This window comes from Protopterus annectens, chromosome 2.part1 (genome assembly GCF_019279795.1).
Source record: "Protopterus annectens isolate FY-2018-M chromosome 2.part1, PAN1.0, whole genome shotgun sequence".
Taxonomy (NCBI): domain Eukaryota; kingdom Metazoa; phylum Chordata; order Ceratodontiformes; family Protopteridae; genus Protopterus; species Protopterus annectens.
Genome location: NC_056729.1, coordinates 335,123,993 through 335,142,322, shown reverse-complemented (window position 1 = coordinate 335,142,322; position 18,330 = coordinate 335,123,993). Strand labels below are relative to the sequence as shown.

General features: G+C 38.6%; 1 protein-coding gene across 1 annotated transcript in view; it reads right to left on the bottom strand.

Moving 5' to 3' along the window:
• The window catches only part of ANAPC4 (anaphase promoting complex subunit 4), a 1,069,940-nt gene that overhangs the window by 575,377 nt on the left and 476,233 nt on the right, over positions 1-18,330 (bottom strand). The window contains exon 11 of the mRNA XM_044062163.1: positions 2,804-2,868. Coding sequence (XP_043918098.1) covers positions 2,804-2,868 — 65 coding nt within the window. The remainder of the gene's footprint in view (positions 1-2,803; positions 2,869-18,330) is intronic.

Below are 18,330 nucleotides of genomic sequence, written 5' to 3'. Positions count from 1 at the left end.
ATATATATATATATATATATATATATATATATATATATATATATATATATATATATATATATATATATATAGATATATATAAATATATAGATATATCTATAAAAAAAAAAAATATATATATATATATATATATATATATGGGTCTACTTTGTTTCACTGAAAGCTCATTTCACCGAATTTCAATTTACCCTGACCAAAACGCTGAAAGCTCAAATTACTGAAAACTCATTTCATCGAATCTCATTTCACTGAAATGAAGTACAGGCACTGTGTAGAGTACTGTAAGGCAAGTAAAAGGCATATGCCCTTTTCCCCACCGTAGTGGGATCCTGGAGTTAGTATATACAGTTGGGGGATGCCCCCCAATTAGTTTGGGTATATATTATCTTGTCAAAAGAGTTAGTCATTGGTGTTGTAAGTATGTATGTCTATGGTTTAAAATGTATTGTTTTGAAGCTTTCAGTAAAACAGAATAATGAACCAAACTAGGTGGGGGGGCTACGCCACAAAATAATGAATTAATTTAATGTGGGATTCTTTTCTGAGGGGAATATCAGTGCTGGGAGGAATTTCTTTTAAGGACAACACCCTTTAAACACAGGATTTGATGCAAGTTGTTTCTATGCATTCGGAGAAAAATATTTGCTATTAAGGAAGAGTAAAAAAAAAAACTTTCCTTAAACAAAGAAAAAAGTTATTCAAGCTAGTCAAGTGCAACATTTTTAAGCATGCAGTCTGCAGTAAGTGGGGAAAGGGTCATTGCACCCAATACCCCTCAAATGTTCCTGATTTTAGACTTGGGTTCAGAATTCTGCTCTGACCCTCCTAAAATTGGGGACTTTTTGAGATGAGATGCTAGATGGAACAGTCAAAAAATAATGACACAATTACATTTATAAACAATTTTCTTCAGAAAATGTGTGTTAATTCACATTCTCTCAGTCTATCAAATTTCTAAGTTAACAGCACCAATAATTAAAAAAGTCCCCCTGATATTGAGCCTTTGTTCCTGATTATTTTTGGCCTTGTCCCTGATTCTTTGCATAAGAGCCTGACAGTTGTACTATCTTCCTCAACCTAATAAATAAATTCAGACGTCTTCCACGTTAATAAAGAATGAAGACTCAAGAGTAGGAAAGCTTAAATTTCAGCCTTGCTCAGACCAAATAATGGTCATGCCTTTGAAGAGTGACTCTTAGAAACACCAACTGGACTGCTGAGGAAAGGAACTGAGATCCTAATATAAGTGGAAAATGAACTAATTAGGATGCTGAGAGAATGGGAGAAGTACCCATGATACCCCAGATGCCTTCTAATGAGTCTTATGTTCTAGGATACTTGCTCACCTTTCCTGTGATCCTCCACTTTGCTGAAAATAGAGAACTCAGCAATAAGCCGATGTGAAAACTGCATTGCTGACGATGTGGCACAAGCTCCAAAAAGACCCTCATGCAGAACATTTCAGTGCAAGAAGAGTCGACAATAGCAATATCTGCAAAAGGAACAAGCTCAAAGGTACTAACAGCACACCTTATAAATAATGATGTTCTGGGGGACTTGCATGCTCCCCTGAACTCACAAACAGCATTCTGATCCACTGACTCATGGGATGGTGCCTTTGCTTGACTTCTTGACTTTGCAAATGAACTTCTGGTTCAGGTAAATGATAAGCTAAAGACTGTAAGACAGAGCTCTCACCAAGTGGGAGTGCTTGACACCCTACTAGAAGATAACATATTTTTTGAGACTCTGAAATGAAGCTAGGATTGGGTGACTTACGATTTCTCAAACTAGTCTCTCTCTTTTTCTCTTCTCTCTATCTCTCTCTCTCTCTCACACATATCCTTACCTTTCTCTCTATCTCTCTCTCTCTCACACACATATCCTTACCTTACCTAAGGAGACGTTTCCTATCTCACAGTCCTCTAATGCTCCTTTAAGATGATGGCTCATTGAAAGGATGGAGGAGAACGTGCATATACATAACTGACCACCATGTGAAATACATAGGACTAAGCATTTCTTGGGGATATACCTCTACCCTGCTTAACACCAGCATTCAAATTTCACTGTCACTTAAAGTTTGTACCTTGGAGCAGTTGTTAGTCTTTTATTTTTCCTGACTGTTGGCATCTCACACTTTCAATGGTTCCCCTCACATAAAAATATTCAGACTAGAAGGATGACATTTTCTTCAGATGTGAAGCAGAAATATCAGGCTTTGCTTACCCTGGTAAGACTCACTTGCTTAAATCACTAGAAGACCTTGAACACAAAAAGCAGAGATGTTAGCCTTAGCCTGGGATCAAACAATGACAATAACACCTAAAGGGCTTCTTATTTAGTAGAAATTTATTTTCTTTTCAAATGCAGGCATGGGTGCTTCCTGCAATGTATGCAAGAAAAAAATCTGGACAGCACGACTACTGGGAAAACATCAGAAGACCCATGACAAACCAGTCAGTAGATTACGGTGAAAGGATACTAGTAGTGACATATCTGGAGAGGATGCTATCACACACAAATATGCTATATAAAAAAATCTCTACCAGACTGTCTCTCTTCCAGGCATGAAGCTGGCAACAGAATTAACTGCCACAATAACTTGCTTAACGCATGCTTTTTCTAGAGAACCATAAAATAAAATGATCAATTTACTGTAAAAAATCAGAGTATTTTGTTGGGCGCCGGGCTGGCAAATTGACACTGTAAAAACTCTACTGCCAATCAATCTGCAGACCGATGATTCGCTGTGACGATCCCTACTGGGTGAAGCCAAAATACATTGCTATTTGCTACTTACCTTGCTTTACCCCACAGTAGTAGCTGCATAAATTCATCTTGTACAGAGGTGGTTGTATTCTTTTCCTAAATAAAAAAAATTAAGAACATCTACTAACACATCTAGTAATTTCAGCTACTACAGTTCACTTTACAAATTAGTTTCATCTTGTAAATAATATGCCTGCACAACACAAATGTTTTATGTACTTCATCATTTTACTATAATGGCATGAAAGTAATCAAACTGGATGAAGACAGTGTGAATATTGTTTTTAACAAAAATGTCAAGTTGCATTTTGTAAAGCGGACTCCCTGTGAAGCGGGTTTATCTATTTTCTCCTGAGGAGCAGCAGTGTCAGAGATGATAAACCCTAACATCCCAGTAAGTCCCTATGTCCAGGGGGAAAGAGATATTAAAGATCAACATGGATCATAAAGATCTACTCGTGGAAAGTACATGACGTATAACATCTTGTATGATCCAGTCCAGCAACTTCAACCAGTATAACATAGCCCCCAGTTCTTCTTCTCGAGTGGTATTGTAATGGAATACCTCCAATGATTGCAGACCTGAAGGGAGACCTAGTCCTAGAGGTCATACCCAGCTTACAGTGCCTTGCAAAGGTATGCAGAGAAACCCATGTCACAATTAAACAAATATCCACAAAGATGTTATGGAGGAATGCTTGAGAAGCATCCACTGCCCTGGTAGAATGTGGCTTGGATTTGTCAGGTAATTATTTGTTGTACTGCTGGTAGCAATATGTAATACAGTCAAGAAAGATAACTGGACAACATGAATTTAAACATTTCTTGGCTCGGTTTGTTAACTGAATGGGATATAAACAGTTGGTCATCATTTCTAGCAGATGTTTTCTCATCCAACCAGAAGTGCAACTGTCTGTGTATATCAAACAATGTAACAGGTGCTCCCTTCTGTTGGGATACTGTGGGTATAAGAATACACAGATTACTGACTTGATTTAAACTGAATGGCATAGCTACCTTCGACATGAAAGAAAAGTTAATCTGCAAGGATACTGCACCTTAACGGAAAATCAGTAAGGGAGATTTAGCACTAAAAACCTGTACTTCAAAAATTCTTATGGCAGAAGTGACAGTTACCAATAATAATTTCTTCCAAGTTAAGAACTTAAAATCTACCTTAGAAGTTGGCTCAAAGGGAGGCAAAATTAAGTTTTCAAACAAGAAACTGAGATGGGGTGGGGTGGGGCGGGGGCACAGGCTCCCTAACTAGGTGTCAAAGTAAAACAATACCTTTAAGAAAATTTGACATACCAAGTGGCACCAATGAGTAACACTTTTGATATTGTTACAAGTTGGTTAGAAACAGCTGCTAAATTAACTCAAAAAAGTGACACCAGATTCAATCAGATAGGATAGGATTCAGATAGGAAAAATACATTTTCTAATTCATATTTATACTTCACCAGCGCATACCCCTAGAAACAAAAAAGTATTCTGAAGGGCCAGTTTATCAGGATATCAAGGATGACTTTAGACGAAATAGATTTTAAGAATGAGTGTGAGAATTTAAAAAGTATGTTTTTAGAGAGAAAGTATCCTATTGGATTAATAGAGGAAGTCTTAAATTAAGTAAAAAAGGGAGAAAAAACAGATTTAGTCCCTTATTAGGTAAAGTAAATATTAATTTGAAGTCTAGCAATCTAATCAAGGACACTAACAACAGCAATAACATGATAGTAGAAAATTTGACTACAGACACAGGGGCTTTTATTATGAATTTTAATAGAGATGCTATGGTTATTAAGAATGTTATATCTAAAAAGTGGAATATATTTGTGAGTTTTTCAGATATGCAGGGAGTATTTAAACAACTGTTAAAATTTATTTACAGCAAGAGTAGAAGCATTAAAAACTATTTGGAGAATGATCAATACAAAAGAATGGAAGACACAAAACAAAAAAAAGGTACATGTTAAGTGTGGAAATGTGCCCAGTGCCCTCACATTAGTAACACAAAGATTGTGTGTGTGTGTGTGTGTGTGTTTGTGTGGGTGTGTATGTGTGTGTGTGTGTGCATATATATATATATATATATATATATATATATATATATATATATATATATATATATATGGGTTCCATACACTAGATCGAATTTTCACTAATTTGAAATAGTGCATGGAATGCTCACTGCACTGAAAGTGCACTTAATCGAAAGTGCACTTACGCGAAGTTCAGTACAATGAACGGGTGTTGTACTGAACTTCCGTGCAGTACTCACAGACCTTAGGGTTAGGGCATGGGTCATAGTAAGGGGATAGTCCGTACAGCTATCCCCTTATCATGACCAGTGCCCTAACCCTAAGGTCCGTGATGACTGCAGCGCAGTGAAGGACATAGCAATGTCCTCCACTATGGTGCGATAGTCACGAACCTTAGGGTTAGGGCATGGGTTAAGGGTAAGGGGATAGCTTTACTATCCCCATGCCCTAACCCTAAGGTCCGTGACTATCGCACCACAGTGGAGGACATAGCTTGTTTTTTATGTCCTCCACTGTGCTGCGGTGTTTTCGGTGAAGTGCACTTACGCAAAAGTTCACTTTCGTTAAAGTGAACATTCGCAGAAGTGAGGCTTCCTATTACAAGTTCGAAGTAGTGAACTTTCGTTCTTGTAATAGGAATCCATATATATATATATCTATCTAGAGAGAGAGACACACACACACACACACACACACACACACACACACACACACACACACACACACACACACACACACACACAAATATATATATGAATACACAAAGCAGAGACAGATATATACAAACCAAAAGATACACAAACTGTAATAATAGGGGAGTTGCTTATTTGGGTCAGTGTAAAAAAACGTTTAGCGTTTTATGTGGAGAAAACAGAATAGTCTTTAAAATAAAAATTATGAACATCGATATGACAATCGAAAGAAAGATATAACAAATACATTATATAAGCACAGTGTATATTGTAAAGATGCCACCTTTACATTTTTTGTTTTGAAAGAAATTCCACAAGATGCTTGAGGGGGTTAATGGGAGACAAGAATAAAATACTGGGAATTTTACTGGCAGCTTATCTTAAAAGCCAATAAATTCCTGGGCTTGAACAAAAATATCTCCCTGGTCCCGGTTCTAAAACTTAGGTCCGCTAGGCTTTAATAATATTAGAGGGGTAAATTTACATTAATATTGTTGGAGATTTTAAGTTCTTTTTAAGGTTGTAAATTATTTATACATATAAGTTTTTACTTATATTGTTTTAATGGCAGTTGTTAAATTTTATTGGTATCTTTTATGTCAGAATATTTAGACAGATTTTTTAAAAATTTATGTACTATCTACTTTACACATTTTGTACTTTCAGCTTTTTATAACAAAGTTTGGGACTAGAGGGCAGTAGATTTGTAGTTGATATCCACAGTATTTTATCTCTATAGCATTTTCTCAAAGGTACATATAATCATTTAACAAACAACATTAAGTGCTTATTTATTTCTACAAATAATTTTGTTTTTATGTACATACTTTCCATAGATTTATTATAAATCTACTGTATTTCTAGAAGAGTTTTATAATTACATAACAATGGTTTTAGAAAAGGATTTTAGAATGTAGCAGCTCTTTGTGTCGTAATTTGACTCATCTCATTAATTAGTGAATAATCCTTAATTGGATTGTTTCAATTATTGAGCAACAGCTGGTATAAAATAGGGGAGGAGGATAATAAACAGCATGTCTGATGAAGTCCTAAGCAAGAATGAAAAATGCAGTGATCCTGTTAGGCATTTTATTGTTTTGTGCTACTCTAGTTTTGTGTGTAAGTCTTGAATTACATTAAATTATTACTTTTACTCCTGGGCTTCATGGTAGTCAGTTTACCTCTACAGTGCCCAATTGTAGTGATTTTGTCCTGTGTGATGGCCATCCATGCAGGCACGTGGAAGGAGATTTGATTCCTAAAGAGTGCAGCAGCAGCAGCAGCAGCAGTCATGCAGTGCATCAGTGGATCTGCAACTAACTCCAGGACCAATATCTGAAGAATTTCGATTCTGCTGACTGCCTCTCTGGAGGCCACAGCATCCATGGTGGCATCTGTCAGAATAGTGGAAACTGCTCTACTGTTGGTGTTGTTGAAAATCTAATTTTCTAGCACTCTTCTGATTTCTGCAGAAGCTCCATTGAGGAGTAGCAAACTTTATTCTGACAGCTGTAAGACTCTTTCTATCTCTTGCTGTTTTCAAGTTTGGCTTTAAACTTGGGGCCAAAAATTCGGTACCTTTGATGGGATCACTGGTGACTCCTTGAAAGTCTGGCACATCTATGAATCGGGATTCCTACACCATTTCCCCTTGCCACACTACTGACTGTGCTGTAAACCAGTCACATGGTAAAACTAAAATCTACAGAGAATGCTGGCACATGCACTGCTAATTTGTTACACAGATCTCAGTGCAGCAACTTTTCCAGTGATCTGCAAATCTGAGCTACCAAGCAACCCTGGAAACAAATCTGAATTAGATAAATAGCTAAGTACCTGTATAAAAAATCCAAACACATAAACCTGCTTCCCAAAGAAATCCATTGCCTTAGACTCTTTTTTTGGGATGACAAACCCCATAGGACTGAGTTCAGCAGGTTCCATCGAAGTCCACAGCCTCTAGAACAGAATCAGCTAATACAGTCTTTGCTCCACCTTTCCATTTGTGGGATTTCCACAAGGGTATGAAAGGAGGGTATTCTTAATTCATCAATAAGGTTCATCCTTGCAGATCAAGGTTAGAATGTATTTGCTCTAGACACCATGTCTAACCTATAGTGTTTTGAGAATGTGTGGACTGAGGGCTAGGTGACATGGCCTGCATAATTACCTATTAGAAAGTTTATAGTAGTGGCTAAACCCTAGTACATTATGCTTTAACCGGGGCAGGCAAAATCTTGAAAAGCTGCTTGTGGCAAATCCACTTCTTCTGCAATAAAGGATAACAACTATTGGCCACTTTTTCTTATCACCTTGGTTTTGAGGGAAACGAGGGGTTAGCCCATAAATTCACTCTATCCTTGTGGAAATGCAAAAAATGTTTCTTCCACATAAGGGACTGGAACTCAAATTCTTACGGCTGAATAATAGCTATTAGGAGGTACAGTTAACGCAGGCATGAAGTGTGTGTGTGGGGGGATAAAGCTATAGTTTCACGTTGTGAGCATGGGGCACTCTTCTTCTTGATATTATGAGATAGACAATGCCCAACTGTTTGACTAGTGGCGAGTCCATAAGCAGGCAGGCATAAAGAGCTTATTACACTTACCCTAAGGAGAAAATCTCAGACAGATACTGCAGAAACAAGGACGCCTCTGCTAGTTTTAGATCACAGATCTTCATTTGGCGCAAAGTGGAAAGCTTTTCTATTCAGGAACATATGACTTCATATTACTAGGTCTCTTAGTCTCCATCATGATTTTAAGTATCTTCTCAGAAAAAAGGTGCTCAAAGGGTAACAAGTTCAAATGTACCAATAAGGTAACTTGAGGTGGCCAGGTTTTGGAGCTCCAAGGAACCCCAGAGCTGTGTTAGGAGACCCACCTCTTGTGGGAGTATCAGCTGCCTCTCTCTTGCCATCTCTAGTTCGCAGCATCATTGCTGGTCTCTCTTCCCTTACATACTGAAAGACTCTGGAGAAGGGAGTGGAAGGGAAAGCCCAAAGAAATAGTTCTGTCACTGACAATTAACAGCCCATGCAGGGCCAACACCTTGAACTTTGGGACCCAAAGAAACTTAGCTTCATAAGGAGAAAGTCAGGGTCAGTTGCTTACTATGGGACAGGATCTGCCACATTATGCATACACACACACACACACACACACACACACACACACACACACACACACACACAGGCCATTGACCATAATTACCACTATGACTCACTCACAGTCCATGTAAGTGTAAATGACTTGAGATGTACCTTCCTATACTATATAAAGTCAGACACTGTGGACCACTTGGAATATATGTTCCATGCTGTTATGTGCCTAGCATTGACCAACATTTTACCTTCTCCAAGAATGATATCACAATATGAATAGAAAATAACTGACTTCAATAACTGGCTTAGTTTCTGGTGTCATTCTAAGGAGGTGGAATATTTGTTTGCATGGAAAGAAATGGTCAGCAGACCATGCTGCTTTGCCAGGGATGGTCTGCATCTGTCCCCTCTAGGCTTTTGAATATTAGTCAAGTCAAGTCAAGTCAAGTCAAATTTTATTTATATAGCACCTTACAGACATAATATGCCACCAAAGTGCTTTACAAAAAATACAAAAAATAAGATACAAATACAATCAACATACATTACTAAAAGCCAAATCATAAAAATAAGTCTTAAGATTTGATTTAAAAACTACCACTGAAGAAGACTGCCGAATGTAAAGTGGAAGCTCATTCCAAAGTTTTGGAGCTGCGACAGCAAAAGCTCTGTCTCCCCTCGTCTTTAATCGTGACCTTGGGACCTCAAGCAAAGACAAATCTTCTGAGCGAAGTGCCCAAGCAGGAACATAAGGTTGCAACATCTCTGATAAATAAATCGGGGTCAACCCATTTAGGGCTTTAAATACCAATAACAAAATTTTAAAACGAATTCTATAAAAAACAGGTAACCAATGTAAAGCTGCCAATATGGGCATAGCATGATCAAATTTACGTTTGCCTTCCAAAAATTTCCCAGCAGCATTTTGAACAAGCTGCAAACGAGATAAGGCACCCTGACTCACTCCAAATAAAATGGAGTTACAGTAATCTAAATGTGAGGTTATAAAAGCATGCACCACAATTTCTAGATCACACCTAGACAGAAAAGGTTTCACCTTAGCCAAATGTCTTAACTGATAAAAAGAGGATGCCACTACCCTATTAATATGACCCCTAAAGCAGAGATCTTTATCCATTTTTACCCCCAAATTAATAACAGAATCCTTCAAATAGGGAGTCAATTCACCACAATTTGTCATAATAGAGTCATTATAACGCCTAGAACCAAAAAGCACCACTTCTGTCTTTCCTTCATTAAGACTCAAGAAATTTTCCACCATCCATGTTTTAAGCTCACATAGGCAATCCAGAACCTTAGATATTGATCGACCATCAGCCTCATCCAAAGGTAAATAAAGTTGACAATCATCAGCATACAGATGAAAGTCAATACCATATTTCCGTAAGATGTCTCCCAGAGGCAAAATATAAATACAAAACAACCTGCCATTGTCCTCCCCCATAGTGCCTTTTTCAGCAAATGCCAAACTGAAAATACTTCCAATTTAGCAAATCAAACCCAAGAATATATAAAGGTGTTACTGCTCAATGCTAGGAGTCTGCACAAGAAACTCCACTCCCTGCAAGCTCTACTCACCCTAGAGAATGCTGGAATATGTGCAGTCACTGAGACATGGTTTACAGTTGACGAGAGCATTCTGGCAGTGCAAGGCTATAATGCTTCCCATACATTTAGACCTGCTACTACACAGGCAGGGATTAAAGGTGGAGGTGTCTCAATTTACAAAAAAATAAATATACCTCAAAAACTGGTCAAATATGAATGTGCACTTGAGCCTCTATATGTTCAAATCACCATAGGCAAAATCCCATACCACTTCCTTGCAACTATAGGTCCCCCACTATGACCCAGGAAACTCATAACATGAATTTAAAGCTTACTAGAAATACTTCCAATCTAACAAAATCCAATATTAATTGGCAACTTTAATTAACCCACTATAACCTAGGAATCCTATACAACACCAAATGTGCAGACATAGAGATTCCTGGATTTTATAAGCACAAACTCCCAGGACCAGACTGTCAACAGACCTGACCAGGGATGCAAACATACTTGATCTGGTCCTCACTAATATGGGACAGAGATGCACATCCCCTAGTGTAATGTCTTCTCTGGTAAGGTCAGACCACAAAACGGTCTCCTTTGAAGTAAAAATAAAACCCAGAAAACCAGCTAATCCTGAAATGTGCAGGAACTACTCTAAGGTTAACGTCCTACTATTAAGTGATAACCTGGCAACATTACAAACTCCCCTAAACCCTGAGAACACTGCTGTTAAGGGGAGATCTATGCCTGGCGTATAAGACATTATCACACCATACTCTGATGGACTTCCTGCATATCTACAAAACAAACAGCACCAGAACTGCCCATTCTAAAGACCTAAACTTTGCCTGTGACATAAACAGGACTTGCTTGAGTGGCAGGTATGTATCCCAGATACTATCCTTTGGAACAGGCTCCCAAATCCATGTAAAGCAGAGTTCCTCCCTAACCATTCATGTGCAACTTGGACAACTCAATGGTAAACAGGAAATCCATCTTTGGTTTGGCACCTATGTCTCTAAATGACACAGGCAGCCTGTAAATGGGTTCATCTCCCAGGCTTCTGCTTGTAAATGTTTAACCTACCAAGCCCCTGCTTACACTTACCAAGGGTATCAGAATTTGTCAGAGATTTGGGATGTGTGGCTAGGCTTAAAAATGCCCTAGTGATTCATTAGCCTAGTATACACCTATGAACCTACAGTATGTCAGATATAAAATGATCTGAACAGAAATCCCTGGATCTTTGACTACTGGGCACAGGCTGTACGGCCCCTAAGAACATTTCTAAGATGACAGGCTATTCAAAGTGTTTCTGGTGCTGTGGAACAGGAATGATGCCCAGTATTTTTGGTCTGGAAAGGCACTGCAATTTGAAGATCAATTTTCTGTTGTATGTAGCCAGTTTTGGAAAATGAGGGACAGCAAGCCAACCTTTTTTCCTTAGTCGATGTGCAGTTGGGTTGGAGGCCTTTTTTAATAAAAAAGAGCTTTATTTGTAAGCTAACATACAATAATGACAACACATTTCAGTATTCAAGCACAAAATCTAAATGCCAAAACATTATTTCTATAAGCACAATCTCTAATTTCGTTCTAAACTGTATACTTTTTTCATATTTTACTGGCAAAAAGTTCACTATATATCCATTTTTTTCTTTAACTCGTTTCCCTCTTAACATTCACTTTTATGTCTACATTTACATTAATCGGTTTCTACTGACTCTAGTGCCTCACTTTTCCTTGCTCTCTATTTTTGATTCTCTTCCCTTTTCTCTTTGAATTGTTCCTATGTTTCCCATTTACTTAGGTCGACCTTACCCTCTCTTCCTCAGTTAGGCCTTCACTCGATTTCTTCAGTTTCATTTATAAGCATCACTAGATTCTCAAATGCAGGTTCTAGCGTTGTTTCTCACTTTATAGTCACGGCCTGTTTTGCTGCTAGAAGCAGAAGACATAATAATGCTTTACTATGCATAGGTTCCTCTATCTCTAAACTCCTGCTCAAATACATCATCTCTCTCTATTCAGTTTAACTTGTTTGTTACATATCTGGCTTAGCATATTGTGTAGTGTCTGTCTGTAATTTACTAGCTTCCAACATGACCAAAACAAATTCTTCCAGTTACCGCTTTCATTCTCTACCCTTTTCAACACTTTTTTTCTTCCTACAGTAGAACATCTTTTGTAATGCACTGCAGTATAAAAGCACCTATGCAAACATTTACACGCACTTTCCTGCACTTTGTTGCATATTTTGGAACCTTGCACATTTCCTTTCAATGCCCCCATTTATTGCCTTGCCTATTCTCCTTCCCACTTGCCTCTGATTTCTTCAGACTGTTTTTTTATATATTTTGCGCACTAAAGAATACACTTCAGTTACTAATTTCTTATTTGCTAGCTCTATTCTAAGTTCTGTTATAAATTTTGATAATTCTGGTAAAACATATGTCCTACCTCTCGTTGTCTTCTTTTGTTTAACTCCACTATTAATCCTTGAGAAAGTAAGAAGTTTCTTGGTTGAAGATTAAACTGTTCCCATACTTGACTCTATTTTATTATATTCCCTCCCAAATCTACCTGTTCCCAATACCTAGGTCATGTGTTTTCTTCATCCAGGTTGCTCCTGCTGCCCTAATTTTCATCAGATGTTACCCATACCTGTAGGTAAAACTACCAGTTCCCATTCCTTTATGTCATTAAAATTTATGATTATTTTGTTCTACAAACACGTTTCAAGGTGTGTTTTCCTCCTATCCTCTTTTATAGATTGAGACCATAATGTCAATCTACTATCACCATTGGAAAATCCCCTGACATAGCATCATCATCTTCCATTCGGCTCTACAGCTTTCAGACCTGATCTGGGCAGCATTACAATAACCTTGTAGATCAGGACATTCCAGTACTCCTTGTTACACTAGTCTGGCAAGATGAAGTGTTTTTATCCATTTAACATATGCACATTTCCCATCCAATATTAGCTTTTTTTTCCCTTCTCAGTACCTCCCAGAACTTATCCTCAGGTGGCACAAAAGGGGCCCAATATATTTAAAAGTAGACATTATGGATATTTTCATTGCTTGCACTTTATCTTTTTTTTTTTTTGCTTCCACTTTATTGCTCAGATCCATTGTCAGTACTTATCAAGGTCTCACAGGATTCTTTCATTGCTAATGATGCTCTACTTTTTATACAGATAAACAGGTATGTCATCTCAGCATGACTCTACAAGCAGCGGTAACCTTGCACTAAATCACACAAGAGGTTATAATTAATACATATTACTTTAGTTTTACTTTAACTGATTTTACATCCAGAAAATGTTTGAAATCCCTAGATCGCTGTTGCTCTGGATCTGTTTAGGCATTTTATTACACCATAAGCAAATACCACCATTTTCCTTGTTGGTCATATCAGTTATAAATTTGTACTTGTGAACTTCTAATTTTCATTGCTAATAGTGCTAAGGTTGCAAATACAAGTGGTGAGACCCCCCCCCCCCGGTAGTCCTCTAACACAGTTTAAAAATACTGAAAGAATGCTCCCCAATTATATTCTTGCTATCAAACCACTATGCACCCTTAATATTAGTTTAATAAGACTTTCTAGGAATCCAAATTTCCCCAGTGCTTCTTCCAGATAGTTTTATCAAACCCTGTCAAATATCTTTTCAGCATCTAAACTCATTAGCAACAAACCCCCTGCTTCTTCTGCATCAGACTAAATCATCATAGTTTTGACTATATTGTCAAATGTCTACCTGCCTTCTATTAGTCTTATCAAGTCTAACAAGTCTAATAGATACAAATCTATTAGTCTTGCCAGAATACCTATCCTGCCAGCACAGCTGCAATGCCTCTGAATAATTTATAAACACGTATGATGCAGGGTCTCTTGGGTTCTTTCCTTCCTTCTAGATTATTGCCATCATCACTATCTACTACATTTCTGGTATTCCCACATCACTCTGTTAAATAACGCATGCCATATTGTAATAACTTTCTGTCCATCTAGTTTTGCACCTATGCTGGAATTTCATTTTCCCTTCATGACTTCCCAGTCTGTTGCTTTTGCATTTCTAATTTCACTTCTGGAATATCTAGTGGGGCTATTAATCCTTCTTCATATTCCTTTGAAAGTCCCGATAAGCTTATTCCTTCCATAAATCCCTTTAAGAGAATTTCCCTGTTAATATCTCTCCTTTTCATATAGTTTTTATAAAATTTCCCAAATACTTGCCTTCATTTTGCAGTAAATTTCTGTGTACTTGTAGTTTTACTGTACATTCCCTTCATTGCTATTTTTCTAAACTCAGATTTATACTATCTACATTTCTATTTATTTTTCCCTTGGCATATGTTTAGTTCCTCTTCTTCCTCCATTGTAATTGTATCCTTTCTATTCCACAATATTTTTATTCTCTCTCTGCCTATATATTTTCATTATTATTTCCTCAGATACCCTTTGAATTCATGCATACTAATTCTTTTAAATTCCTTCTTCAAACCTAACCAAGACACCACTGTACTGTGTTGCTTTTCACAGTTTCTATTAAGCAATTCAAATTACTTCTTTTAAGTTTTTTTTAATAAATATGTGGGGAAATAATACTGTCTTTCCTTTCTTTTATCAGGTTAATTTGGATAGTTGTGTGGCCTGAAATAATCACTGGGAGCACTTTCATCTCACTATGTACATAGACATGCTCTTGTTTTAACATAAGCTCTAGTTAACCTGACACAGCTTCCATAAGTGAGTAAGAAGTGAATTCTTTATTATTTCCGAGTGTTGCATCTTAAACACAGAATATTCACAAGTATTTACAAAAACAAAGACGTTTGTAGTAAGTTGCAATACAGTCAGATCTGATGAAGCCTAATAATTAAGGGCAAAAGAGCTCATCTGTTGAATATCTTTTATTTTTAATAAAGAAGTATTGATTTTAAACAAGTTATAAGTGATGGATTAAAAGCTGTTAGAAAGTCACTCTACCCATTTAAAAGCAAAAGTGTGTCAAAACAAAGTGTCTAACAACTTAAAAAAAATAAGTTATGTACTTACCATAACGTTCCATCTGAGTTGCTGCTTTTCATTTGTCTTCAACCTGAGGGACTCGGATCTGGCATGGATCAGACTCGGCCATATACTCCAGCATCAGACCCAAAGTCCAAGTTTCTCCCCTACCCATGATGCCCTTCTCTCTCTCCTCCCCTAAGATCGAGTTTGTTGCAGAACAGCACCATCCTAACCTAGAAATAATGCCAATAATACCTGGCACAACCATCTAAAGGCCTACTAAAAGGAGAGCTAGCCAGGACAAAGGGGCTATGTCTCAGGTCCACTACACAGCCCACACAAGGCAGGGGGATGGAGGGAGGGACAATTGAAGACAAATGAAAAGCAACTCAGATGAAACGTTATGATAAGTACATAACTTATTTATCTGAAGTTGTTTTCATTTGATCTTCAAAACTGAGGGACAGAGTCCTCAGCTAAAGTACAGTTTTGTACCTACCATAAATGTAGATGTTCGAGTGTTCACCCTGCTGCAGTCATCACACTTGGGTTATCCTGTCGTCAGGCGGTCCCGCAGTCGGCCAGAATTCCAAAGTCTTGGTCCAGCGTCGGTTGCTGCTGCTTCTTCCCTAACGTCAGTGCGCCAGGGGTATATATAATGCAACCGACGCCATTTTCTTCAGTTTTTCTTGCCCCAGATGTCAGGTGCCCCCAAAAAGGTGGTCAGCAATTAGTACCAAATTGAGTAACCTCTGCACAAACACAAAATCCCTTCAGCTATAAGCAAATACATCAGTAAGGTATTGAAGAGATTTGGCCAGTAGATCAGAGGGGATGGAGGGAGGGTAACCTGGACTGCAGCAGGGTGAACACTCGAACATCTACATTTATGGTAGGTACAAAACTGTACTATGTTCATCGTGTTACCCTGCTGCAGTCATCACACTTGGGTTGAATCCCAAAGCTAAGGATGGGAGGAGGTATCATAGAGGGTTAGTCGAGGCTATAAGGCCCTGCAGAACTGCAGTGGCGAAGCCCGCCCTAGTCTTAGAGTAAAGAGGTAAGTGATAGTGTTTGGTAAAGGTGTGTACTGAACTCCAAGTTGCAGCTTCTAAAATCTCCTTGGTTGGAACCCCCCTGAGAAAGGCTGTAGAAGTAGCTGTTGCCCTGGTAGAGTGGGACCTAATGGTAGCAGGAACTGGTTTTCCATGATGGGTATAGCAGAAACGTATGCAATGACCTATCCATTTAGAAATGGTTTGCTTTGATATAGCCTTCCCTTGAGAAGCTGCAGCATAGGATACAAAGAGCTGGTCAGATTTTCTGAAAGTCTTAGTTTTGTCCAAGTAGTAACAAAGTTGCCTGTGAATGTCCAAGGAATGCAGGAGTCTCTCACCTTTGTTCTGTGGATTTGGGAAGAAGGTGGGTAAGTGGATGGTTTGATTTAAAGCCACACTGGAAACCACCTTAGGCATAAAGGAAGGATTAGTTTGTAGAAAAACTCTGTCTTGATGAAAAATGAGGAAAGGTTCCACTGCCATTAGTGCCTGTAGCTCTGAGACTCTTCTAGCTGAAGTTATTGCTAGCAGCAGGGCAGTCTTCCATGACAGGAACTGAAGATCTGCAGAGAAAGCTGGTTCAAAGGGAGGTAGCGTTCGTTTTTCCAGAACAAAACTGAGGTCCCATGTTGGTGTAGGAGCTCTCCTGGGTGGTCTAATGTTTTTTGCCCCTCTGAGGAACTGCCTTAGAAGTGGATGCGAAAATAAAGGTGGATCCATGTTGTAGTGGGCTGAAATAGCTGAAGCATGGATTTTAATAGAGGAAAAAGAAAGTCCTTTGTGCAATATCTCAGTTAAACACTGCAGAATGTGAGGCTGAATTGTGTCTTGGCCTTTAGCTTGGCTCCAGGCACAAAACCTTTTCCATTTGTCCGAATAAGACTTCCTGGTGCTTGGCCTCCTGGCTTCCAGAATAACATCCAGAACTGCTTGGGAAAGAGGAGCTGGCTGGATGTTTAGTTGATTTGCCATGCAGCCAGATTTAAAGTTTTGAGCTGGCTGTGAAGAATCTGATTTTTTTGTGTGTGAGCAATGGGGAATTTGTGGCAATATCCATGGTGGGCCGTGGGTCATATTCCTCAATAGCGGGTACCGGTGCTGGCGTGGCCAGTCTGGGGCTATAAGAATCAGTCGTGGTCTCTCCTTTTTGACTTTCAGAAGTACCTTTGTGAGGAGAGGCAATGGAGGGAAGGCATATACTGTCAGGTTTTTCCAACTGAAAGAGAGTGCGTCCACTTTCCAAGCTTGATGGTGAAGTGTCCTTGTACAAAATTTTGTTAGTTGATAGTTTTGAGGACTGGCAAACAGGTCTATGTCTGGAAGGCCCCATTTTTGAGTTATCATTGCAAATATTTGTGGATCTAGTTTCCACTCGTGGGGATCCTTGATGTTTCTGCTGAGGTTGTCTGCCAATGTGTTCTTCTGTCCTGGCAGGAATTGAGCTTGTAACTGAACTTGGTAAGCCAGAGCTGTGTTCCATAAGATCATTGCTTGCCTGCATAGAGGGTAGGAATGTGTACCCCCTTGTTTGTTTATGTACCACATTACTGTGGTGTTGTCCGTCTTTATTGTAAGTTGTCCTGGATGTAATAGATCCTTGAAGGCTGTCAGAGATTTCTGTACAGCTAGCATCTCTTTTTGATTTATGTGCAGATTCCTTTGATCTGCAGTCCATACGCCTTGAACGCACTGTCCTGCCATGTGTGTCCCCCAGGCGTAATATGATGCATCTGTTGTGATAGTTTGCCTGGGTGTGGGCAAGGTGAAAGGCTGTCCCTTGTTGAGGTGACATGCCTGTGACCACCATAGAAATTCCTGTTGTAGGCAGGGAATGAGAGATATTGTGTCCAAGCTGTGGCTGTGTTGAGACCATACGCTTTTTAGGTACCAATGTAATTTCCTCATATGCAGCTTTGCAAATGGTATTATTAGTTTGCAAGATGCCATGAAGCCCAAGGCCTGCAGAATTTTTCTTGCAGTTAATTGGGTCTTTGTTGCCATTGTCTTGAAATATTGAGTCAGTTGTAGTTGCTTGTCTGGCGTAAGATAAGCCTTCTGGGCCTTTGTAT